The following is a 23,611-nucleotide window of genomic DNA, read 5'->3' as shown; positions in this document are numbered from 1 at the left end:
CAATTTTTTGATTGGGGATCAAATTTCTGATTGATTGTAAATATTTTATTATCTGTTTGATATTTTTTTGCATAATTTATATTTTTAAATATACCTTTTAATACTTTCTGTTTTGTTGTATCAGTTGAAGTTTTGCTCTTACTAGAATATTCTATCCATCCATCCATTTTCTTCCGCTTATCCGGGGTCGGGTCGCGGGGGCAGCAGCTTCAAAAGGGAGGCCCAGACTTCTTTCTCCCCAGCCACTTTTTCCAGCTCCTCCGGGGGAACACCAAGGCGTTCCTAGGCCAGCCGAGAGTCATAGTCCCTCCAGCGTGTCTTGGATCTTCCCCGAGGCCTCCTCCCGGTGGGATGTGCCCGGAACACCTCATCAGGGAGGCGTCCAGGAGGCATCCTGACCAGATGCCCGAGCCACCTCAACTGGCTCCTCTCGATGTGGAGGAGCAGCGGCTCTACTTTGAGTCCCTCCCGGATGACCGAGCTTCTCACCCTATCTCTAAGGGAGAGCCCAGCCACCCTGCGGAGGAAATGCATTCCGGCCGCTTGTATCCGTGTTCTCGTTCTTTCGGTCATGAAAGAACGTTTCGTTCTTTCATGAGGTGACCCTCATCTATGGCCACCTCATGACCATAGATGAGGGTGGGAACATAGATCGACCGGTAAATTGAGAGCTTCGCTTTTTGATGGGCTCTCTTTTCACCACGACGGACCGGTACAGCGCCTGCTTCACGGCAGACACTGCTCCAATCCGTGAACTGTCTTTGGTTTAGAACGTTCGACAGGTGGGATCTCGTCTTGGTCCTCAATCTGCTGTACATCTTCATATGGCTGCTCTTCAGGGACTTCCTTAGGCTGCAGGAACTTTGGCTTGGCAGGTACCTGCAGCCTGTATGGTATGTCTTCATGGAGTTTCCACACCATAAAGTTGAACACTTTAGGAAGATTAAACTGCGACAGTATTTTCCACAGCTTAAGTACCGCTTGACTAGCGGGAGTCATCTCATGAAGTAGACTCTGTAGACCCTTATAATTTACATAGTCCCCATTCATGATCATCTCGATAGCCGAAGCGAAGGTGTGTACCTTGAGGCGGAGGGCGGTACCAACCTTCTCCGCAACATGTTGAAGTACCTTACCCAACCATGGCATGCCATGGTCGCGTTACTTCTCGAGGTTCCAAGAGTAGCTGAGGGACCGCCTCTCCACCTCTGTACATACCTGGAGAGTGGCTGTCGCAGTTCAACATTGACAGTTCAACATTGATCCCCTCACCTTCGATGACTGTGAAGTCCCGGCAGTTCCAAAAGAGCTTTTGTGCCCTGTGAAAGTCCCGGAACTTCACAGCTGGCAGAAATCTTAATCCATGGGCCTGGAAGCCTGCAACAAGGGCCTTGTGCGGATCCTTCCTGTCCTGGATAATGATTTCATGTGCGCACCCGAAGGTGAGTGGTGCAGGAAAACTGTTCTTTTTGCATAGTTCCTCTGCGAATGTCTCCAGATTGATGCAACCAGTCAGTCTCCCAGGGGCCTTATCCCCCTTGAGAGAACTGTACGGTATGTCATCGTTACGCCTGAACTTATGAGCCAACTTTAATGTGACTTTATGCCAAAGCTGTTGGAGGACAGCTGAGAAGTCCCTTTGCACCCAGCAGCACTCTGTGCAGTTAGCTGCACAATAAGTCCGACCTGCATCCCTTCGTAACCCTCATTTATCACAGACCTGTGAGCCTCTTCAGCCTGGGGTAGTGAAAACACAAGAATTAAACTCCAACAGCTACGAAAGCGGCGCTCACTCTTGCTCATCATAATCTGCATAAACGATCAGACCGTTTTTTTATTGGGAGTTGCTGAAGTCTTGCTTTCTACTACTTTCAATTTGAAAAGGTTTCCAGGCGGAGACATGGAGCCCACAGCGGTGCAGAGAGAAGACAGACGACGGAGGAGCACTACTGAGGTAAACTCAGAATGTTACATTTAACATGGATAGTTTTTAGATAAAGAACTAGATCTAAGATACATTATCTAAAATCTAAGGTTTCAAATAATTTAATTGGCCAGAAAAATGCTAAACTAAATTATTTATTCTTTTATTTCCCCCAAGTAATAGAATTTCTTGCGCTTTTTTTAAGCGGAGCTCTTAAATTGGTTGTTCTCCAGGTTTTGTAAACATCTTTCAATCAATCAATAAATCAAATTTTATTTGTATAGCACGTTTCAGCAACAAGGCATTTCAAAGTGCTTGACATCTTACGTTACAAACACAAAAGTCAAAAGTCAGAACAGGTAGTCAGCAACATTACCTTTTGCCATCATAACACATCAGATTACTGATTAACGTTTCATGATTATGTTTCAAAAGCAACTCTAAACAGGTGGATTTTTAGTCTAGATTTAAAGAAACTCAGTGTTTCGGCTGCTTTGCAGTTTTCTGAAAGTTTGTTCCAGATTTAGCTTTTGTTTTTTTTTTACTCATTTTACAGCCCATCTACATAAATATGGCAGCCTAGATAATAATGTAGATTGACTGAAAAGAAGGGGAAAGTCAATAAGTACAACTAGAGAGGTCAGGTCTGAAACGGCAATCTAACGCAAGTGAACTCTATTTAAAAGTTGTTCCTTTTACAAATTATAAAAAAACTGACACAAGACTTTGTGATTTTCAGTGTCTGTTGAAAATCACTATATTTTGCTAAATTACTAAATTTTTTACGTAAGCTGTGTTTTCCAAATTTTTCTGTCAATTAACTATACATAAGCACAAACTGTCATTCCTGTTGTAACAAAGTCTCCAAAGATCAGCTTTGGATCACTATAAATAGAAGATATGGTTTGCATCACAAAAATATATGTGGAAGGAGGAAAAAGAGGGATAAAGTTTTCTTACAGGTCACTACAATCAAAACCATTTTTTGCTCGTGTGAATGGTTTACTTGTACAGAGCCATTTCAGTGGCCTCAGGTATGAAACATTACACACCACCATCTGCTGGATAACTAGTGTAAGTGCACAATAAACTTCCATCCCATATCGAACCAGAAATCCCAATACACTGCTTTAATTGATTTTTCATGAGCTGGAAATTCCAGTTAATCATATTTCCATTAAAGTGGATATCATGCATCAGTGCTTATATTTTTACCTAGTTGTTCTTTACCAAGAATAACAAATAACCTTCTTCACAGAGTCTGAAGAAGAGAAATGACTCAGAAAAAAAAGGGATATGGAGGAATTATTCTGAGGATTTACTACCTGATTGCTCAAATTTAACACATTGTACATTTTAGGGAGGTTATGGTATCAAAAATTAACATCTGCATTCAGTTTTTACCTTTTGTCAAACGTTATCAAAAACTAGATTTGCCAAAGACGTATTAAAAGTTTTCAGAAACCCTCAGTATCTGTTAGAAAAACAATTATTAAGTTTCTCATATTTCCACTGTATATTTGGAAATACGGTGCACAACTTCATTAAGGCTCTGGTGATACAGAACGCTATTTACATGGGGCCATCAATTCTGCAAGACGTTTAAAATGTGCATCTATGTTCTACTTTCTATTTCAGGCAGCTGTTGCTCAGAGTCTGCGCCAAAAACTGGAGAGGTGCAGAGTTGACCCTGATCATTTACTCGGCATTGTGGGTATTGTAGGCACCATTCTCAACCTGCTGGTGGTGGTGTTGGTGTATATCTACACCCCTGTTTAAAGAGTACAAGGAGATCTACTGATGGCTTGCTGTACATTTTCTTGTACTAATAAGTTGTTTGGCAGATGTTTGTAATTGTGACTGGTCATTTTAATCTACTGTGTCTTATTTAAATATCAGTTTAAAACATATATTTGATGTGTATTTAGTGAATTGTGAAGATTCAGAAGTCATAAACATGACATTGTACTGTGGTGATATTTAATAATGTAACAGCATTTGGCTTTTTTCCCCTACTTTTTTTCCCTACAAAATGATTAATTTGAACTACAAACATTTTATTTCAATGTCTCCTTATGCGAATGTTTCTTGGTCATTTACTTAAGTTTTGCATTATGATGTTTTTGTGGTTATCAATTTTGTTAGATTTTTAGCTTGTGATTTTCTTTTAAGTAACAATGTCCATCTTTCCTAGAAGTCCCTTCTGAAAAACAACAATAAATACATGATACGTTCCACCCACAAACAAAAAGAAATCGAAAACCTAGACAGCATCCATTGAAATCAGAGACTAACATTTTATTTATAATCATTCAGGTTTTAAATATACAATTTATTCTTTAAAAAAGTAGATGGGTTTTTTTTTCTTCAAAAGAAGGGAAAAAAAATAACGTATTCGATTAAATTTCTATTAACAGAAAGCTACATACAGTCACTGTCAGTTAAATACAACAAAAGGCAACTTGCAAACACTTTTTACTTTGATATGCAGGGAAAATTTGCATCCACTTAAGTAAAACAATATACTGTTCATCTTTGTGTCTTACTCTGAAATTACTAAATGTATGTGCGTATGATGCCATTTAAAAACATGTCACAATTTCAGTCAGTTGCAAAGCATTTATTAGGGTGTAGGTGAAGTTAAATAACCAGGGTTGATGTTGATATCAGGAAGTATTTGGCAGCTGGTGATAATGTCGATCTTCTCGGACACGGCCTTCAGATCGTCCAGGATTAATCGGATACTGTGGGAAGCATTGATGATGGTGCTCTGGGACGAATTCAGCTGAGATGTCACACTGTGGACCTAATTTACAAACACAAAGTTAACCAATAAATCGAGAAGATACGTCTTACTGGATGGATTTGATTCCAGTAGAGGTCAAACCTGGTTCCTGGTGGACCGTAGCCACATAATTAAACTATATTTTACTGCCCACCATTTGAGTGCATGCAACAGATTGCACAAAGAAATTCTGTCAGCTCTAACATGCATGTCTGCATTGCATGTCAGAACCTTTACTTTATTAAACACAAAATAGTTCCTATCTCTGGGAGAATTTCGTTAGAAGTAATCTTTTATTTTTGACCAGCATGTTTCTTCTAACTGAAAGAAATATTAATGTTTTTGGAGAGGTCCAGTCCGGGTACCGACTCAAATCTGATCTCAGCTAAAGATTAGGGTGATGGAAATGAGGCCTTCCAACCTCAAAAACTGTCAAGAGTTCATCACTAAAGAACATTCATTAAAATACTAGTGGAAGCAGAAAAAGCTGGTCAGCAAATATAAGAATGATTTGAATGTTATAATGCCAAAAATAGATTTTTCCAGTAATTATTGCAGTGATAAATATTTTCCGATGCGCAATTTTTACACGTAAGGTGAAAACGTATTTTTTTCTTATACATATTCGTCTTATTTTGCTTTCTCATCTTTTGAGAGATGCCCGTTACATTTCCTATCAAAAACAAGCTAAATAAGAAATGTTGCACATCTGAAACTGCCAGGGGTATGAATAATTTAGACTGTTGTGTGGAATTGTTTCATCTAAATTAGATGACAGATTATGCCAGAAGAGATGCAACGGAGAAGAAAGACTTTAGATAACTATTAAGTCACGCATTGACAAATTATTGGTTCAAGTCGAAGCACAGCATACCTCCTTACTGGCGCTGCCATAAACCTGTCGGACCCTCTGCCCCACATCGGTATACAGCCGGCTGTTGGACTCCTGCAGCTTCTGCTGTAGAAGGGTGTCTCCTGCTAATAGAATTATAAACAGAGCAGGGACTCAGACTGAACAGCTACCTAATAGATAAAAACAACCAAACAAGAAACTTTAGTGGAAAATGTCCTACGTTTGTGTGATATGGTTAGGTTGATAACATAAAAATGTGCAGTTTCATTGTTATTTGTCACAAATAAAGTTTTATGAAATGAATGTCTTTTTAAGTTGTCCTTCCCCATACAATGCCACTTGCATGGTGGTATCTGTAAAAAAAAATATTTTACCTTATTCAATAAATAATTGCAGAAGGTAAATCCCAATAAAGTTGTGGATCAGCACCATTACACCACATTGTGTAAAGAACTTTTAAATATCAGACAGGACACTTATCATGTACTCCTCTTAGTTTCAGTGAAGGAGACGGTGTCTGGATCCATCTTTATTACATGACTATTGCAAATGTAGTCAGGCATTTCAAATGCTGGAGTTGGAAATGCCCTGAGAATTTCATTGATGACCTGAATTGGACATTTTTAAGCTTGAGCGACCCTAATCTGAGATTAACTGGAAATTCCCACTACTGAAAGCACCATGCTAAAAGAACTGCTAGGTTATTCTAACAATAACTCCACTCATACATCGATATTATTGAGGGGGAAAAAAGACTCAAAATTACCTTCTTTCAGGATGAAAATGGTGTTTTAAAACATCAGATGAAGTACAGAAATGGAAAGCTTAACATCAATACATTATTTCACAATGGCATGTTCTAACACTGTTCACATACAACATGTGTCCTCACCATAAGGCCTGTGTGAAGGGCTCGGCCTGTCTTCTACTATGGACTGCACATCGGGGTTGTCTCTGACCACAATAAGAGGGGGCAGCTCTCTCTTGAGTATCTGAGCGCTCTCCTGAGCCATTACAGAGGATCTGACCGCCTGCTGCGGATCATCTTCGCTGTCCGTCTCCGAGGCTTCCCCAGGAACCTGACACCATCCAAAAACGCATTAAGAAAAACAGAGCTCAAATGCTCAAAAGTGTATTGGCATTTCTGTTAGCTAACCTTGGCTCCTCCTGCGGTAGTTTGGTGAGAAGTCAGAGAAGTGATGTAGACTTCATCATCGGAGTCCGTTTCAGACGCTTCCCCCTGCACCACTATCGGGTATCTGCTGCTGGACATGGCTGGAAACGCAACAAAACAACACTGGATGGGCAGCGAAAGCACTCGATTTGAAATTGTCACTACATTGTAAACAAAGTATGGGGGGTTTTGCTTTATACAATGGATGTATGAGCAGAATCAAATGCAGAAAATGTCCAACCTTTTCTGTCGAAAACAAATCACATGAGCGAGGAAGTAGCTTGCTTTCTAAGATCCAATCAAATCGGATACAGGAAGCGCACGAAAAATACGCTTTGTATTTTGATTGGTTCCCTGGTATGTTACGGTGGTTTGTGTATTACGCCGGCGTACTCGGAAGCTAAATCTAGATGTGAACCTGCTGTTTATTTGGTATCAGGGAGACTGTTCAATCACTAGATTATTTGTATTACTTACCTTGTCTCTACTAGCACAAACAGGGTTCTTCTCCTGTTGATAATCCATATAAATTAATTAAAGTGCCTTTAACTTCGCCTGCATACATTTTACGGGGTGCCCTGGTGAATATATCGAGTGCAACCTGAGAAGCAGAAGTAGGCTAGCAGAGTAAGGGAGGTTTAACAGGTAAGCTAATATAGTGAAAATTTGAATCTAATACGATATTTTTGGTGGTTAATTTCTATAAGTGATCCTTCTATTGTTTTTTCTTTCTCTACTCCGTTTTCGTATAGCCCATTCTGTTATGCTTAGAAATGTTTAATCACCGGTTGCTAATCAAATCTAGCTAGCTAATGCTAAAGAGGGAACAAGATTTTAATGTTTACAGCTGATTTTCTTAATGTCCCATCCTTTCATAGAGCTTTATGTTAATTTTGAGTGTTTTTACAGAATGGCAGACGACTCCTTGTTTGAGTTTCTCCATATGGAGATTGTTTCGCACATTTTCAACGAGCAGCAGTCGAGTAAAGGAGAGTTGGACAACAAGGTCTGTTCATTTACAAACTTAAGTCAAACTGTTTTTCTGACATAAAGAAAGCCTGTAAGCAACTGCATTTCCCTGATCCATTAATATATACGAAATTAAAAACTGTTAGACAAAAGTTAAAGCTGCAAAGTTGGCAAAATACAAAAAAAATTTGATACTTAAATGACTTTTGGGCATATTGGATACTACTACTTAACAGGTAATTGCTTAGTCTGTGTTCTCTTCTCTCTTAATTCTATGTAGCACAAGATTAGCATTTACAATACCACATTACAAGATGGTTTGTTGCATTTTTTAACCAATCCCTTTGTATGTCTATATATTATTGCACCCAAGGACAGAGCGGCATGTATTTCTCTCTTAGAAGCGATGGGTTTCAGGGTGGGACAAGGTCTCATTGAGAGGTAGGTGACGTTCATAATAAGGGACGTTTAACAGTGGATGCATATCCGACCACTGATCTCCTTTCTAATATGTATATGATTTGATGTTTGCTTGCAGACTGACACGGGACACCCCCAGCTTTAAGGATGAGCTGGATATTATGAAGTTTATTTGTAAAGACTTCTGGACTAAGGTGTTTAGGAGACAAGTGGACAACCTCCGAACAAACCATCAGGTAAAATGTTGTTGAAAAGAATCTGGTTCACAATGATTACATTTCATTTGATTTATTGTGCTGAAGATGGTGTCAAACAAGACACTGCTTTGTAATATTGATTTACAGAAATTAATGCCTACATTTTTGATGACATTTTGACTTAATTGGACGTATGTATTTTCATGTATTTTCGACAGACTTAACATTCTGTATTAAAATTGGAAAATAGACACAACTTTAAGGCAAAGCCTCCAACTCTGCCCAAGGTTCCTATAAATGACTAAAACCAAAAGCTTGTAAAGTTCTTATTTTAAAAGAGGTATAAAAAAAAACCAACTACTCAGGGAAATGTTAACAATTCTAAAAATGTGTGTGTTTCAGAAGAGCAATAGTAAATGCAAATGTCCAGAATGACATGTTGGGAAGTCTAACCATGTATTTTGCACCACAGGGGACCTATGTTTTACAGGACAACAAGTTTTCTTTACTGACTCAGTTTTCTGGTGGGAAACAATATCTGGATCAGGCCCCCAAGGTACAGAATTATCACCTAGTACACTCGAATAGATGTGCACTGCTGTTAACTTTAAATCTAACATAAACAAGTAGTTAAAATGTTTATGACACGCAGCTTATGAAGTCAGTTTGTTTTAGCTAAGCTGTAGCTGATCGATTCATTCTTTTTCCCAGTATCTTGCGTTTTCTTGCGGTGTGGTGAGAGGAGCTCTGTCTAACCTCGGGCTGGAGAGTGTGGTGACAGCTGAGGTCTCCATCATGCCGTCATGTAAGTGTCCAATACATGACTTCTATTCCTATGTGCAGGACTGTGGTTTTTTTCTCCAACTGCAAATTGAGAAAGAAATAAGTGATTTTTTTTTAACAGATGACTTGAATAGAACTTGAACAAAAAGCGACTTTATCGCTTTTTGTGAATATTATAAGTGTGTTTTTTGTCTGCAAGGGCTTCACAATGTTAGAAAATTTTGCACCAGTGCTAGAATTGGTAAATATTATGATGAAAATATCAGTTTCCATATCCCCATTTTTCTCTTTCCTCTCCTTCTCATTTGTGCTTCCATAAGTCTGTGACCTTCAGCATTTTGGACGTCATTAATGTCCAGTGTCAGACTCTGCTGCTGTAAGACTTTAACAGCAGCAGTGTGATTACTTTAGTGTGAAAACACAGTTTCACAACACTTGAAAAATATTACTGCACTCCAAACAGTCCTTTGTGATATGAATATTGCAACATATTTGGGATTTATTGTACAGTCCTAAGAGCCAGAATGTGCATCCTGTTCAGTGAAACCTTAAGGTCAACCATGTCTGATGCTTTGCTAAAATCAACTGGTGCATTTTGGAACAACAGCCATCAACCAATCATTGTCCCCTAAAAAGTCTCCGTGGAGTCCTACTTTAACAGGCCTGACTGATCAGACTCAGAATTTGCAACCTACATAACCAGGATTAACACAACAGTGTTCAATGAGACCACTAGAGTTTGAGTGTGTGTCTCATTGAGGGAGGAAAATAACTACTGCTGCAGGATAAATGTGCTCTGTCTGATCAGTACGCCCAGAACATCTCATTAACTATGCTGTCCATTTTTGTTACTTTACTTTTGTGTAGATTATAATAATGGTTTCCTTTTTTTGCCTCTTGTTCTCCCAGGTAAGTTTCAGGTGGTCATCCAGAAGCTGTGACCCGGTTGCCTTGGTTACCCCGGTACACATAAATGGTGCCATGGTGTTGGGAGGGTTGTACCTGCATTTCCACTGATCATAACGGACATTTGCATATATTATCACAAATGGGTCAAGTGGGTGATGGATGGGTCAACTCAGATCCTCCAAACCACTGTTTGGACTTCAACCAGGCTCTTTAGTTCATTTTTGGTTTTGTGCTTTTTTTTTTCTCCTCTGTTTTAATTTTTGAAATGCTTGTCCATTTAAACCGTGTAATATAAAAACTTATGAGTTCTTGTGTAAAGTATTTTTGAGAGAGGCTGGCAGTGCACTGACTGATCAGCTAAATGTTAGAACCATTTATCCAAAGCAAACTTCTGACTAAATCTGTCTAAACATTCATGATTGGTAAAAGGTTGCTTCAATGAACTAACTGGGGGAGCCTCGCGTGGGAACAAAACTGCTGGACCTAAATATTAAATGTAAAGAGTTGCTTATCAGTAGGTGTAGTAAAAAAAAAACAAACACAAAAATAAAGCCAATTCTACAACTAGAAATATAAATTCCTCCTATATTTTGTTCCCTGATTATCTAAGTTAATGTAAACCTGACGCAAGTTTAGGACATCACTTGAATTTCGAATGAAGCTTAAACGGCAAACTGTTTGCTAAATGTCGGATGCTGGTGGTGTATGCTGCCAGTGGTCGTAAAGTTTGTGAGCAGAACAGGTATGAAAAAAACCAGACGGCAGAACTGCATCAAGGTCTGGTGTTTTGCGCTGCCTTCTGTCATTTTTGCCTCTCTGCAATCAATTGGTAGTAATTTGGATTCATGTTGCTGGCGTGTTGTTTTAAATTGAATTAGGTTACGCAGATCTTGTGTTCCCAAGTCAAGCGTGCATTAAAAATGTGTAATTAGAATCAGATCTTGTTTGTGGGGGACACTGATCTTCTAAGATGATTGACCTATTTCTACCAAATACTACATTTAGAATACCGACCTGATTTCACATGTCTATATCTTTTCTCAGTCGGCTGTAAATCATGTTCGTAAAATTTTTTTCTTGAACTGCGTTATGTTCAGTAACAATGTGTTTGTTCTCTGTTCAGTCGTAGGGTCTTAAAACAAGACTTCTCTATGTAAACTTAATAAAACTATGATGTAATAAATAATGCTACACTCCATGGAAGTCTTGTCATGTTTGGTAGAGAAAAGCGATTCAAAAATCTTTTGAAAGCAGTAACCTCTTTAAGCCACCAGATGGAGACACATGACGCAATCTTTATACGTTTGAGGCATTATTTATTCACTTCTCAGTTTTACGTTCTTTTTTTTATCATATGCTTGCTGAGACAGCAGTTTTTTTTAAATTAAAGGAGAGTGATACCAGTTGTGCTCTTGTTAGGTTTTCCATGAGCAACATAAACATTCCTCAAAGGAGATTTGGTTTATGGAGAAAGACACGTATGGGACACCTACTTAAAAATTCCCAGTTTCAGTGAAGAATAACATTCTTTATTGTTATAACTCATAAAATAATATTTTTGCTTGATAGGTTTAGGTAAGATGAGCAATGCACGATTCAGGGTTTTAAAGATGATCTAGTGAATTGAGAATATTTTAAACCTTGTTTCACTCGATTTGTATTTTTTAATTGTACGTGTGGATGACAAAGATTTTATTACTTGACTACCTCTCGTCTCAAATTGCTCTCATAGCTCTGGTTTGTTCCCGTCTCAAAAACAAGTGTGCTTGAGCTATCTCAAGTTTTCAAGAGAAGTTAAGGAAAATTGCTGAATAAACCATAAATAGTTATTTTTCACCTGTAAATCTGCACAGTGTAATGTAACCCTTATGAAACTTTTATTCAACCATAGGAATCCAGAGGAGGAGGAAAAAAACAGGCTAGGAATCTCAGTTAGTCGTCTGTATTTCTATGCAGCTAAGCTCAGTCTTTTTCTGTTCGTTGCAACCCATTAAACAGCCCAAATCCTCTCTTGAGAGGAGGGAAATAATCAGGAGGAGGGATTAGAGAAAGACTGAGAGGGGGTAGAGTTTTAGAAAGTTGGTGGAGGAGGAGATTAGGAGAGTGGGCTAAATAGAAAAATAGATGGAGAAAACGGAGAGCCTGAAAGGAGGCTGTAGGAAGAAGAAAGGAAGAAAAGAGACTTTCATTGGAGGTTCTTGGAAGCAGAGGGTTAGGAGAAGGAAACAGAAAAAGGTGACAGAGGTGTAATTGTGGTCTTCAGGGAGTGTTTCCTTTCACCTGCAAACAAATTCCTCTGCTGAGAAGTAGGGTTATATGGAGACTGATTCTTCCTGTGAAACTGAGGGACAATAGTTACAGTTCAGCAGGGACATTTTGTCTCCTTTCCTACACGTCTTTGCTCCCCTCCCCTGTGTCGCCCAAAAGACTCAGCAAGGAGCCTGAACAGAGGGAGGCCTGGACGTAGGGGGCTCAAGAGCTGCGCTCAGAACCGTTCATGTTTCTGTAACTAACGTTCACCAGACAAGTACAAAGAAATATGCTGTCCAGACTGAAAAATTACTCGTTGACCTGTTTATTTCTGACAACAAGGAGCGTGTATCTCTCTTTAAAAGTTTAGCATTTTCTTGATTAAGTGGTTCCCCCCCTGAGACTACTACTTTGCTAAATCACCTATTTAAATAATGTTGAGCAATCAGACCTTTTGGAGTATGCCATCAATTAATAGTGATACAAAAGAAGTAGAAGTCAGCAATCTCTGATATTCCCCATATATCTGGACTTTAGAGTACAGTCTTGCATTTCAAACAAAACATCCAGATCTTGCTAAAGTTTCCCAAAACCTTGTGTGAATTTCGGTTATCACTCCGATTAGGATAAACTGCTACTGCTGTCACCACCGTCGACTGTCAAAAACACAAGTTTGACACAACTATCAACGTTGCCAAAAGCACAGCCCACACAGTGAACTATGTTGGTGACAGCATCATGATTACTTTTCTAAAGGAGGAACTGACACAAATAAGCTTTGACAAAAAAAAATAATAATCCAGGTGATTAGAAAGCTGAAAAATGAAGACAGATTTTTATATTGCACAGTGAACCAAACATTCATAAAAATCAACAGAAGAAAAAATTAAGTTGTCTTCACAATTTGAGAGATTTGGGGAACTTTCCAAGGCAAAGCAGGGAAATGTTTGATGCTGACATCTTCCTACCACAGAAGTGTGAATACTAAGCATTACTTTAAGGGTGGGTACATTTATGCAACCGGATTGCTACAGTTTATTTATTTATTTTTGCAATTTTTAACTAAAACAAAGTCCTAGAACATTGAAATGACTGAGCTCCAAAAAATTTAATGGCAGCAACATGGTAATGAGATAGCAACAGATTGTCATGCTTTTGTGCACCTACCTTGTTTTTTGTTTGCTTTTTTTCCCCACACCTGATTTCCATTTAATCATATGAGTTGGGATTGGCTGGAACAACACTGAAGAAAATCTCTCCAGATGTGATAACTGTTTGAGTTTGGGAAATGAAAATGAGTCTCACTCTGAGCTAATAGTAACAAGTCCTCATGCACCCATATTGCTGGGCTTAATTTGCATTATCTCATGGGAAGACACAAAGTTTCTTCCTCTCCAACTCTCCCACAACTCTTTTCTCACCAGTTTTTATCTTCCCCCCAACCCTTACCTTTTTTTCCCCCACTTTCTTATTTCATTCAACTTCTTCCACTCATGCATGGTGGGATGCTCAGGCTCACAGACACACAAACACAAACTTTGTCTCCATGGCCCATATGTTGACCTGTGGTGGACCTGAATGCAGCCATCTGCCTGCCTTTCCTCTGTCCCGCAGCGCAGGAGTGTGGGATAATGTCTCTAGGAAACAATGCCACATACCCATACAAGCACACACATGCCTCTAAACCCTGCACCGCTAACCAATCACTCCCAGGAAGGCCAACCCATCTGCTGCTGTAGAGACTAGATAATAGAGCTCGAGTGTGTGCATGTATGAGGAAAAAAATAAAGACTTCTTGTGAGTCAGTAATGAGGATCCTTAAGAAGACCATTATCTGAATGATAGGCACCTGTACATTTTATACATTTTGTGCCGCGTTAGCCTCTGCCAAGTTCTAACCAAAAATATTTGAAAACTGAAAACTTAAAAAAAAAATCCACAATCATGTTTTGGTCATTAGACTAGAGAAGACTAAACCAGGTCACACCTCACACAGCTGAGCAGGAAGAAAGTGGAAAGGGGTGTAAGTGGCAGTAATACCAGAATAAACATTCTTACACATCCTGAGCTTCTCTGTATCCTGTTATGACAGAATCACAAGATGTTATATTGGGTTATGCTACGTTAGAAACCATCAGAGACAAATGCATAATTGTGTGTAGGAACGGATGTGTTACATGGATTTCCAAAATGTTTACAAGTGAAAATCTGAAAGGTTTTCATCTGTTTCATATCTACTCCACCTCTATATCTGCTCTTTAATCCGATCCTCCTGTTTAAAACTATCGCATTCAGAAGTTAACTAATTGATATATATTCCACCTGTGTGTAATGGATCTTCAGTATAAGCAGCTGTTCTGTGAAGACCTCAGGAGAACATTAATGAACAAACGACATCATGAAGATCAAGGAACACAGCAGAGAGGTTGGGAAAGTTGTGCAGAAGTTAAAAGCAGGTTGTAAAACCGTATCCCCGGGCTTAACGCGCAGTGCAGTCATTGGAAAATGAAAGTATGGCACAACTAAGCACGTAAACTAATTGGCTGGATAAAGAATGCATTAATCAAAGAACAGCCTTGAGGTCCCTGGAGAGTCTAGGAAAATCCTCAGCTTAGTTGGAAAAGATTGTTGATATGACAGCCATTAATCATACAATCTGCAAATTGAGTTTTAGTTCATTGTGGGGAAGAAAAAGGCATTTAATACGGTAAATCACAAAGTTTTGCAGAATCTCTCACCTTACACTTCTGAAGGAAAAATACTCCTCTGGCTTTTATAATTATCCTGATCAACAATTTCTTGTAAGTCCTGGGATCCCACAAAGATCCATTTTGGGAACACTTATTTCTTGAATATAAAAATGATTTGTCTAATCCAGTGCATTTGTTTCCCGTATGTCTCACTGATGATAGCAATTTGTTTTAGTTGTAAAAATTTCCCCAGTTATAATTACTAAACTAATGCTTATTTGGAAACTACGTGAAGTTTTATCCGTTTCTCTTGATCTTTGTAAATCTAAACTGTACATCCAGTTCTTCTCTCTAAACTGGAAGTTATTCGGTATGGGCGGTCTCATTTTCTGGTTTTCTTGGTGTGTTGATAGAAAAAACATAAAAGCTGGAAAAATAATTTTCATTTTATTTCACATAAATTTTCAAAATTATTAAAATCATTAGTGTTGTGGTTAACAGCTCCACTGTGGATGTATCCATCTCATAGTGTAATATTAAATAGGAAGCTACCTATCATAACCATTATTTAACTGTTTTGCAGAATTTTTGACATAGTAAAAATTCACACAATCACCAAGGCAGACATAGAAAACCTCTTTTTTATAATTTAATTGTATGACACTTCAGAAGGCTGAAAAGAGAAACCCGTCCATCTGCTGAACTTTCTACACTGAACTGCAGCGTCTCAGTTCAGTGGCAATTCCACTACATATTACCAAGAGTCGTGAGGTCAGCATAGGAAATCACCGGGACTAAACTCCCAACTCTTCAAGAACTCCCTATTGCCTCAGCAGATCTACCAAGAGACCATCAAAGATTTCACTCGCACTACACATAGTAGTGTTACTACACATTTGAACTGTTTGAACACATGGGTTTAAATGACTCTAACTTACTGTTATCTTCTTGTTAATTTGGTTACTTACTGTAAAATGCTTTTTCACTCTTACTGCTGCTACACCTTTATACTCATGCAGTGTAACGAGTGCAATACCACTATTATGTGAACAGTGTGCAATATTCCCTCATTCTAATAGACTGTTTTATATAATGTATATTGTAACATTCAGCTCTGTTGTATAGTATGAATAACAGTTTATCATTCTTAGCAATATTCTTCATTCATTGGTTTATTTTTTTGCCTATAAGAACATTTCAAGTTGTAGTTTTTGAGTTACCTGAGGTGAATCTCACAATAAACCCTTTTCTTGTTTCACTTTCACATATTCCATCTTTTTGGCTGTTTGATTTCGAATTGTACAGATGGAATAAAGAAAGCCAATGCTGAAAGAAACCTGCAAGATGACGCTTTTGTCTTTGCATGCAAGGAACACAGAAAGCCTGTGGGAGAAGGTGCTCAGCTAAAAATGACAAAGTTACACTGTTAGCCTCAAAGAAAACCTGCATCAAAAGATTTAATGTTGAGGAAGATGCAGAAATCCCTGACAAAAATGTTTTGTTTTTTTTATTTTGCGAAGCTACCAGAGACAAAAACTTAAGAGATTTAACTGGAGCAAAAAAGATTTCCACATATCGACTCGTGTATATAGTAAATTCAAATTAATATAGTTGCATTTACATTGGGGGACACCATGCACCATTTTCCTTCCTGCTCACACATAATCCTTTGCTACAGAAGCTCAGTAGGAAAGCATCTGTAGACACATATAAAACTTAACAGTGGATTCAAAGTGAGTATTTGGTTGTTTTAAAATGCCAAGATTAACAGTTTGAAACCATCATGGTAGTCATCTTCACCAGCTATCCAGGTTTGTTTTAACTTGTGCTCTTTTTACTTCATAATATGCACTTTGGCAAGAAAAAAAATATAATGTGCACTAACTGCATGCTGTATATCTCACCTTTAAAAGTGAGATGTAGTATAAAAAAGTAAAAACATGTCTCACGACAACATTTAAGCAAAATGTATTTAAAAAGAAAAATCTTCTAATTTAAGAATTAAATGTTCAATGAATACACATTTTGTGCTTGATGCTCACAGACAACTTTATAATGTGACCAATAGTGGTAAGTCAATTATAGATCTAAAATTTAAGACAATGTAAATTTTCATTCTACTCTTAATCTTTATATTTGAACCTAAACCATTCGTGGTCACTGGAGAAATGCAGTCAACAGTGAAAACCAGATATGACAGTTAAGTCATTTCCTGCTTCCTTCCTTCCTTCCTTCCTGCTGCACCTAAAAACGTGTGAATGGCTGCAGATGCACGCAGTTCTGCAACAAAGTCAACACAGATGTAGATTATGCAAAAAGATGGAGCAAACGGAAATCATACGTTCTGCCTTGTTAGCATATCTGTTAAGTGAGAAACAAAGAAACAAGCTATTTTTAAAAAAAGAAAAACTTTATTTTCAGTAGAAAAAGGCAGAAGAAACCCAAATATATTAAACTCGATACAAGCATTAACTGAGAAGTCCTCTATAAATACGTTAAAATAAATTAAAGAAATTAATTTACTAAAGATGTTCACCTTTATCTCTAAACAGGTCTCAAACTTGTCGACGAAAAAGGCGATTCTTAAATAGACCAGGAACGTCACGACGCCTGTTCGTCTAACCAACTACTGTAAACACACACGCACACACACACACACACAAAAACAAAAAAAAAAATACAGCCGAGTAATGTTTCTAGAACACTAAGCATACGTACTCTAAACCTCTACAGTATGCCGGATCTAATTCAGTAAGGCAACGGACACATTTCAAGTGGATCTTATCAGGAGAACAGAATGAAGCCGTAACAGCAAGGATTAACACTGGATGATGGAGAGATGCAACAAGACGAGAATCACTAAAACATTTGATGAAGATGTAACGGTGCACCCGTGGACGAGAGCAAGAAAGACAACATAAAAAGAAAAACAAAGACTCACTAATAGCAACGTCTGTGTCAAAGATCAATTCAAAAAACACCATTAGCACCTAAAATGGAGGTGTTTGACGAGAGCTGTTAAGAAGGATTTGATTTAAATATGTTAAAGCCAAATGCCAATAGCTGGCATCTCGTTTATGCTTCAAACTGTAGCTTAGACTTGCTGGTTAGGCCTGCAACTAGCGCCCACAAGCTGGCAACACATACCAAGACAGTTTGAATTAATGCTTCCAAGAAAAAAAAAAAAAGAAAAAAGGATGAGACTCCATTTCCATCTCTCCAAACAAATCAGAATCTTGGCTCAACAACGTAACAGGACCCGATAAAAACATTACAGGCACATAGTTTAAAAGAAAAAAAAAAAAAAAAAAAAAGAAAACAGACAACCCTCTGACTTACAGGTTTAAGGCCAGTAATCTAAACATAACCTCAGACTGCACATTTACAAAGAAAAAAAACAAAACTATTTCACAAGCTTATAAACAATACTGTGTACAGTTATTGGAGCAAACTCCTGAACATTGGCCACCATTTGTTTGACCGTAATTAGGAAGTCTGAGCTGCAAAAACATGTCCTCTTTGGCTTTGTCACATACTGCAAACCATTCATGAAACATTTAGACAAGTGAATGATTGTGCGGTTTAGCAAATCAATCGTATCACACTGATTTGGTTTTTTTGTTTGGCCGTTTGTCTTCATGGCACATATAAACTATTTACGTAAAGAATAAAAGCATATTTGTTGATGTAAAACTACTACGGTGATATGTATGCTTTAGTTTACGCATCAGTGTGGCTTGTGCATGTTGGGGTAATAATTTAGCCACATAAATCTAGACAGGGAAATCTCTATAAAGTGTTTTGAGTCTGCCATCAAGTCCTCGTCTCCTTTAATGCCACACAGTTTGTAAAGAACGTCTTATGTGTCAGTCAGGCGAAAATATACTGAAGTTAAAGGTGAGAACATTTCATTTCAAAGACCTCTGCTGCTTTTAGGCAGAAGCCAGCAGCAATCCTATGGGACAGAGAGCTGGCTGAACACCGCCAAGCGCTTCCCGTTGCTGTCGTTGCTCCCCCCGCACGACTCGGAGCTGCTGAGGGAGCTGGTGGAGCTGCCGCCGTCCTGATCCTGATCTGACAGGGAGGTATAAGACAGAGAGCGGGCGCCAAGCGACCCCAGGAGATGGTCGGTGCTGCTGGGGCTCTGTCGGAGGGAGGGTGAGCTGGTGGGCGACAGTCCACTGGGGGAGTAGCCTGAGTCGGGGGAAGGCAGAAAGGGGGAGCGCAGGTCGGTTTGGGCAACGTGGCCCGCCGAGGGCTGGCACTGCTGGATGCCGGACGCCTCGAAGGCGGAGTCCATCTCCAGAAAGGCGCTGGAGAGGAGGTCGGTGATGTCGGCACAGGAAGCAGGGGAGCCTGATGAGCCGCATGTAAACGAGGTGGCAGTGGGGGCAACAGGGGGAGGCGTGTGGCCGGTCAGGACTGACTGGAGGACATGCTGAGGAGCGGAAGGAAAGCCGGCGAAGCTAAAACTCTGCCTGACCAGAGGTGGCCGGTGAGAGCGCAAGGACGAGGAAGAGGAGGAGCCTGCTGGCTGTTGAGAAACGTTAAGGGTGGAGGAGAACGACGAGGACGAGCGGGAAAAGGTGGGCTTCTTCTCCTCCTCATTGTTGTGGATAAAGTGACAGCGGATCCCGTACGGGCAGAAGCCGATGGTGTGGAAGGTGCGACAAGGCTCAGTCTTGTACTTAGGATGTCTGTTTAGATCGCGTAGCTCTTCCGGGCCGTGGGCGAACTGGCACTTCCCGCCGTACTTGCACAGGCCGTTCTCTGTGAAAGATCTGCAAAGTTCGGTTTTGTAGCGCGACGAGGAGCTGGATGACGAAGAGCCAGCGGCTTGCAAGGCGGTGGGGCTCAGGTCGCTTTGGGACGTCTTCAGTTCAGTGCTGGGCCAGTCTAGGCTTGCCGCCGGCATGCTCCTCGTCTCCACCAGGCTGACAGAGCGTTGGGAGAGAAAACCAAACTTTCCCCACTGGTTGGAGTTAGCAGCAAGCTGGGAGGGCGACAGGCTTTCTGATGGCTGCCCCCATTGGCTGGAGGCCAGAAACAGGCCGTCTGATGAGTCAGCGGGGAGGCTGGACAGAGAGAACGAGGAACTTCTGCACAGATCGCCGGCGTAACCTGGAGAAGTCATGGCCAGGTTCACAGAGGGGGACGGTCTGTTCTGCTCTCCAAGGTCAAGACTGAGAAAATGCTGTAAAAAAAAAAAAAAAAAAAAAAAAAAAAAAGAGGAAGAAAACATGTTAAAATGTTTAACCACAACATTACCCCTACTTTGACCCTGTTTAAGATCAAGTTTTCCGATTTGAGGCAGTCTGAATGATCTGGGCTGAAAATCCTTACAATTTTGTTTTTGTTTACTTTCACCCAAAATGATTTCGCACAGAAGAAGCAGACCTAAACTTAAAAATCAGTTCTTTACTTTACAGCTGCATTCAATGCCTTTGGAAATCATTACGTAGGGTTTTAACCCATTGTTGTGTTTCAACAGCAAACATCCTTGATGTGCACAATTCAATTCACTCAGCCACAGATCAGAGTTGGTACATTTCCAATTTTAAAACAAATTAGCAGGTCAAAAACATAAAAAATCTGAAGGTTTTTCTTTCTACATTGAACATCAACAGCAGATATGTTACTGTATCTTCTTAATATGCATTTGACCAGCTGGGTACATCTGCTAATCAAAATGAAGAGCATGGAATGGTTGATCGATGCGTGCATTAGCTTATTAAGTCATAGACAAAATGTTAGATTTGGTTGATTATGTACAGGCATCCAACCTTTTGCCAACACTCGGCTTTTCATTGCTATGCTTGCATCTAGCACTCAACAGCCAGGATGCATGGCAATGACCTTTTAACGCGTTTCGTACTTTTTTTAGACTCAAATTTCTATCATAAAAATCTATTATAAATGCAATGCATTTTCTAATTTTGCCAAATTTAGACTTTTTATTATTATAAAAAAAAAAAAAAAAAAATGAAATACTAAAACCAGAGATTTCTCAGTATGCACCTTTAGTTCAATATAAAAACTTAGTGAAAATGTTAGTGTTCTCATTTGACATTTAGAGGGTAAACACTTTTATTCAGAAACCAGTTCATCGCTGTAGTTAGAAGAGTTTCACGCTGCTTTAATTAATATTTCTATAAAGTAAATATTTGCAAACCTTTTGGATTTTTTTTCTTTAAAGTTATTCAGCTACTACTCCATGGCAGTTAAGAGGCAAGTCATTATAGCAACTAGAAAAATAACACCATAAAAGTGTTGATGTAAAGCACTTTTTAAGTATTAACCAATAGCCTGTCTTGGTTTACTTGGTAAAGAAGGTGAGGCAGTGAGCAGTGAAGTGCTGCTGTAGCTGTGCAGATGTAGGAAATGCACCACAGCCAACTGTCCCGACAGCTTCTAGCAGCAGGGCACGTATCCCTGTGCAGCTGAATTAACAACTAGTGTTAAATCCCCTGAAACCTTGTGATCAATAACCTACAACCAACAGGCCTCGGAGCAAGGAGAACATCTGTAAACAATACATAGGTGTCAGCTGAAAAGGCTCCACTACCAGATCTCCAATAAGGTTTCCTTCAACAAAGCAGTCACTCTGTATCCATGACACTACATCTGTGCTTTTTCTGTGTTATTTTAATATTTTTATGAACAACCACAGTGCAGAGAGAGATGATGCATACACATCCACATTAATCCTTCTTATTGAGTATCTCAACCTGTTAATGGTGTCCTGAACCCAAAGGTGACCAGCTGTGATCACTACCTGCGGGAAGCATTTAAACAGCATCTGAAGCTAAATTTATTAACGTCATCCGAGGATATTAAAAGACAAACAATGTGGAAGAACGGAGTTACAAATGGGTCTTCCTGGAGAAAAATCACTCCAGGTGCAGCTCGATGCAGCTTTAAAATTAAATTGATCTCCTGCGGGATCAGAGGGCTGATGCTGCGCCTGAGATGATCCAAATGTTTCCCCTTGTTAGGTTTGGTGTTTTTACTGCATTTTGTCTCAATTGAGGCTGTGCTTAGATAGAATTTCGAACACGGTGATCAAATCACTTTGATTGGTTGCTTTACTCCATGAGCCTACCTCCAGCCCCAGTTCTTTCCTCTGGCTCAGGTCAGAGTTGAAGCCAAAACTTCACCAGTTTATTAGTGCCAGTTGCTATAAAGGAAACACTAATAACTGCCCCACTTCAGTACGAAAGGAGGTCAGAAATTGAGAAAGAAAGAAATATTCTTGTTTTACATTGTGCATTCAGCAGAGATGGACCAAGAAATTAGCTTATATCTGGAACTGGATGATTTGTGGATGCTCCATCCTGACCAGCGACTGGGTGGTTAAAAGACAACAAATCTGATTTTTTTTTTTTTTAAACTATGCCGTTTAAATCAGAATCAAAGATTATAAAAGCTGATCACAGTCACCTCTGCTAAAAGAAATGTGCACAGGAGAACCAGGTTGTTGTCTTAATAATCAACAAACGTTATTAATACAAGCCAAAGTCGAATGTAATGGATGGTTTGTAAAGCCAAAGGAAAAACAAACATTTTCAGAGTAGTTTTTAAATCACCATAGGTATTTGCTGCTGTTCTGCACATAAGCTTAAAGAAACGCAGAAGTTTGGTTATGAAGCTTAAAACGAGCTACAATAAAAGCAAAGCCGAAATATGAACAGGCGCACAGTGACTGCAGCCCAATACGAAGAGAAAAAATCCCAAGTTTGCCGTTTTGAATAAACTTTTCTTTTTTGGGAGTTACTTCTTTAAGTCGGCCACTTTACTTCAGATTCGGTCTGAAAAGGCGGGGAATAGTTTGAGCGCTATATTAAGCATGAAAAGTTGGAAGAATGTCGCTCAGAGAGTTTGATGATAGGCCGCTGTTATGAAGAAGTTTCTGAACAGGCGCCACAACGCTCCGACTACTTAGCTTATAGTTAGCAGACAAAACAATCAACAGCAATAGGACTAAAACCGGCCTTCGACCCCGAAAACAACCTTTCTGCAACGCAAGGCAGGAAAACGCAAAGACACAACCAAGTAAACTATTTGTAGAGTTCGTGGAGCAGCTAAAAAGCTAATGTTAGCACCCTCCAGAGTTTTAGCTAACCAACTTGTCCTCCGCTCAACTTTTCTTTTGCGCGTTTCCGCCCCCCTGTTTCGTTTACCTTGCTCATTATGTCTTCCAGCTCGGAAAACTGGTTGAGAGGGTGAGATGGCATTCTCGCCTCTGTGTGGTCCAGTTTACCCCTGCTGCGGCGGACGTGTGCAGTGCGCTGGCATGAGTTTCGTCAGAAGTTTTCAGCAGTGCGTCGTTGCTGCTAAACAAGCCCTGAGACGGAGACCACGTGTGGATTTAAAACCTAACAGCGCCGTTTGGCTCCTCCCACTGGAGTCTGAACGTATGCAGGACACCAAATCAGCGATCTGCTTTGATTCAAGAAGCAAAACTTGTTGGACAAAATTATGTATTTATTTACTTTTCCGGAGTTCATATGAAGGAGACTGTTGAGATATTGAGGAAACCCAGGTTGATTTAATAGGAACTTTCAGCTCACCTGCATTGTTAGATTTGGGATCTCACAGAACTCCATAGATTCTCTAAGCCCATTTTGCTGCGCAATCAAACACGTTGAAACTGTGGT

At 39.5% G+C, this 23,611-nt stretch overlaps 3 protein-coding genes across 5 annotated transcripts; 1 reads left to right on the top strand and 2 right to left on the bottom strand.

The window, feature by feature from the left end:
• Positions 1 to 4,197: 4,197 nt before the first annotated feature.
• bloc1s3 (biogenesis of lysosomal organelles complex-1, subunit 3) lies at positions 4,198 to 7,107 on the bottom strand. Of its 3 annotated transcripts, XM_017308414.2 has the most exons (5): positions 6,978 to 7,107; positions 6,719 to 6,837; positions 6,455 to 6,641; positions 5,584 to 5,687; positions 4,198 to 4,730 (listed from the first exon to the last, which is right to left on the bottom strand). In XM_017308414.2, the coding sequence occupies exons 2-5, from the start codon at positions 6,833 to 6,835 to the stop codon at positions 4,548 to 4,550; spliced, it is 591 nt and encodes a 196-aa protein (XP_017163903.2). In that variant the 5' UTR covers positions 6,836 to 6,837; positions 6,978 to 7,107; the 3' UTR covers positions 4,198 to 4,547. The 3 variants fall into 3 exon arrangements, with proteins under 3 accessions (XP_017163903.2, XP_008423775.2, XP_008423776.2); XM_008425553.2 differs by lacking the exon at positions 6,978 to 7,107 and having other exon boundaries at positions 6,719 to 6,971; XM_008425554.2 differs by lacking the exon at positions 6,978 to 7,107 and having other exon boundaries at positions 5,584 to 5,684; positions 6,719 to 6,971.
• Position 7,108: 1 nt separating this feature from the next.
• trappc6bl (trafficking protein particle complex subunit 6B, like) lies at positions 7,109 to 11,212 on the top strand. The gene is made up of 7 exons (XM_008425555.2): positions 7,109 to 7,381; positions 7,646 to 7,742; positions 8,079 to 8,146; positions 8,244 to 8,361; positions 8,795 to 8,878; positions 9,034 to 9,127; positions 10,015 to 11,212. The coding sequence occupies exons 2-7, from the start codon at positions 7,647 to 7,649 to the stop codon at positions 10,044 to 10,046; spliced, it is 492 nt and encodes a 163-aa protein (XP_008423777.2). The 5' UTR covers positions 7,109 to 7,381; position 7,646; the 3' UTR covers positions 10,047 to 11,212.
• A 6,133-nt stretch (positions 11,213 to 17,345) lies between these two features.
• LOC103474517 (uncharacterized) lies at positions 17,346 to 23,400 on the bottom strand. Its single transcript, XM_008425557.3, has 2 exons — positions 23,135 to 23,400; positions 17,346 to 20,148 (listed from the first exon to the last, which is right to left on the bottom strand). The coding sequence occupies exons 1-2, from the start codon at positions 23,186 to 23,188 to the stop codon at positions 18,910 to 18,912; spliced, it is 1,293 nt and encodes a 430-aa protein (XP_008423779.1). The 5' UTR covers positions 23,189 to 23,400; the 3' UTR covers positions 17,346 to 18,909.
• Between the last annotated feature and the right edge of the window lie 211 nt (positions 23,401 to 23,611).

Source organism: Poecilia reticulata, chromosome 13 (assembly GCF_904066995.2).
Source record: "Poecilia reticulata chromosome 13, P_reticulata-male-v2, whole genome shotgun sequence".
NCBI lineage: Eukaryota > Metazoa > Chordata > Actinopteri > Cyprinodontiformes > Poeciliidae > Poecilia > Poecilia reticulata.
Note: the sequence above shows the minus strand (reverse complement) of the source record. Positions and strands in the feature narration are given on the sequence as shown.

Excerpts from the sequence above, each read along its gene's own strand:
- trappc6bl (XM_008425555.2), top strand. The coding sequence starts at position 7,647 with ATGGCAGACGACTCCTTGTTTGAGTTTCTCCATATGGAGATTGTTTCG. Across the intron at positions 7,743-8,078 it reads AAGGAGAGTTGGACAACAAG|GACAGAGCGGCATGTATTTC; the intron begins GTCTGTTCATTT and ends ATTGCACCCAAG. Across the intron at positions 8,879-9,033 it reads ATCTGGATCAGGCCCCCAAG|TATCTTGCGTTTTCTTGCGG; the intron begins GTACAGAATTAT and ends TCTTTTTCCCAG.
- LOC103474517 (XM_008425557.3), bottom strand. The coding sequence starts at position 23,188 with ATGCCATCTCACCCTCTCAACCAGTTTTCCGAGCTGGAAGACATAATG. Across the intron at positions 20,149-23,134 it reads TGGAAGACATAATGAGCAAG|CATTTTCTCAGTCTTGACCT; the intron begins GTAAACGAAACA and ends TTTTTTTTACAG.
- bloc1s3 (XM_017308414.2), bottom strand. The coding sequence starts at position 6,835 with ATGTCCAGCAGCAGATACCCGATAGTGGTGCAGGGGGAAGCGTCTGAA. Across the intron at positions 6,642-6,718 it reads CTACCGCAGGAGGAGCCAAG|GTTCCTGGGGAAGCCTCGGA; the intron begins GTTAGCTAACAG and ends GGATGGTGTCAG. Across the intron at positions 5,688-6,454 it reads CCCTTCACACAGGCCTTATG|CAGGAGACACCCTTCTACAG; the intron begins GTGAGGACACAT and ends TAATTCTATTAG.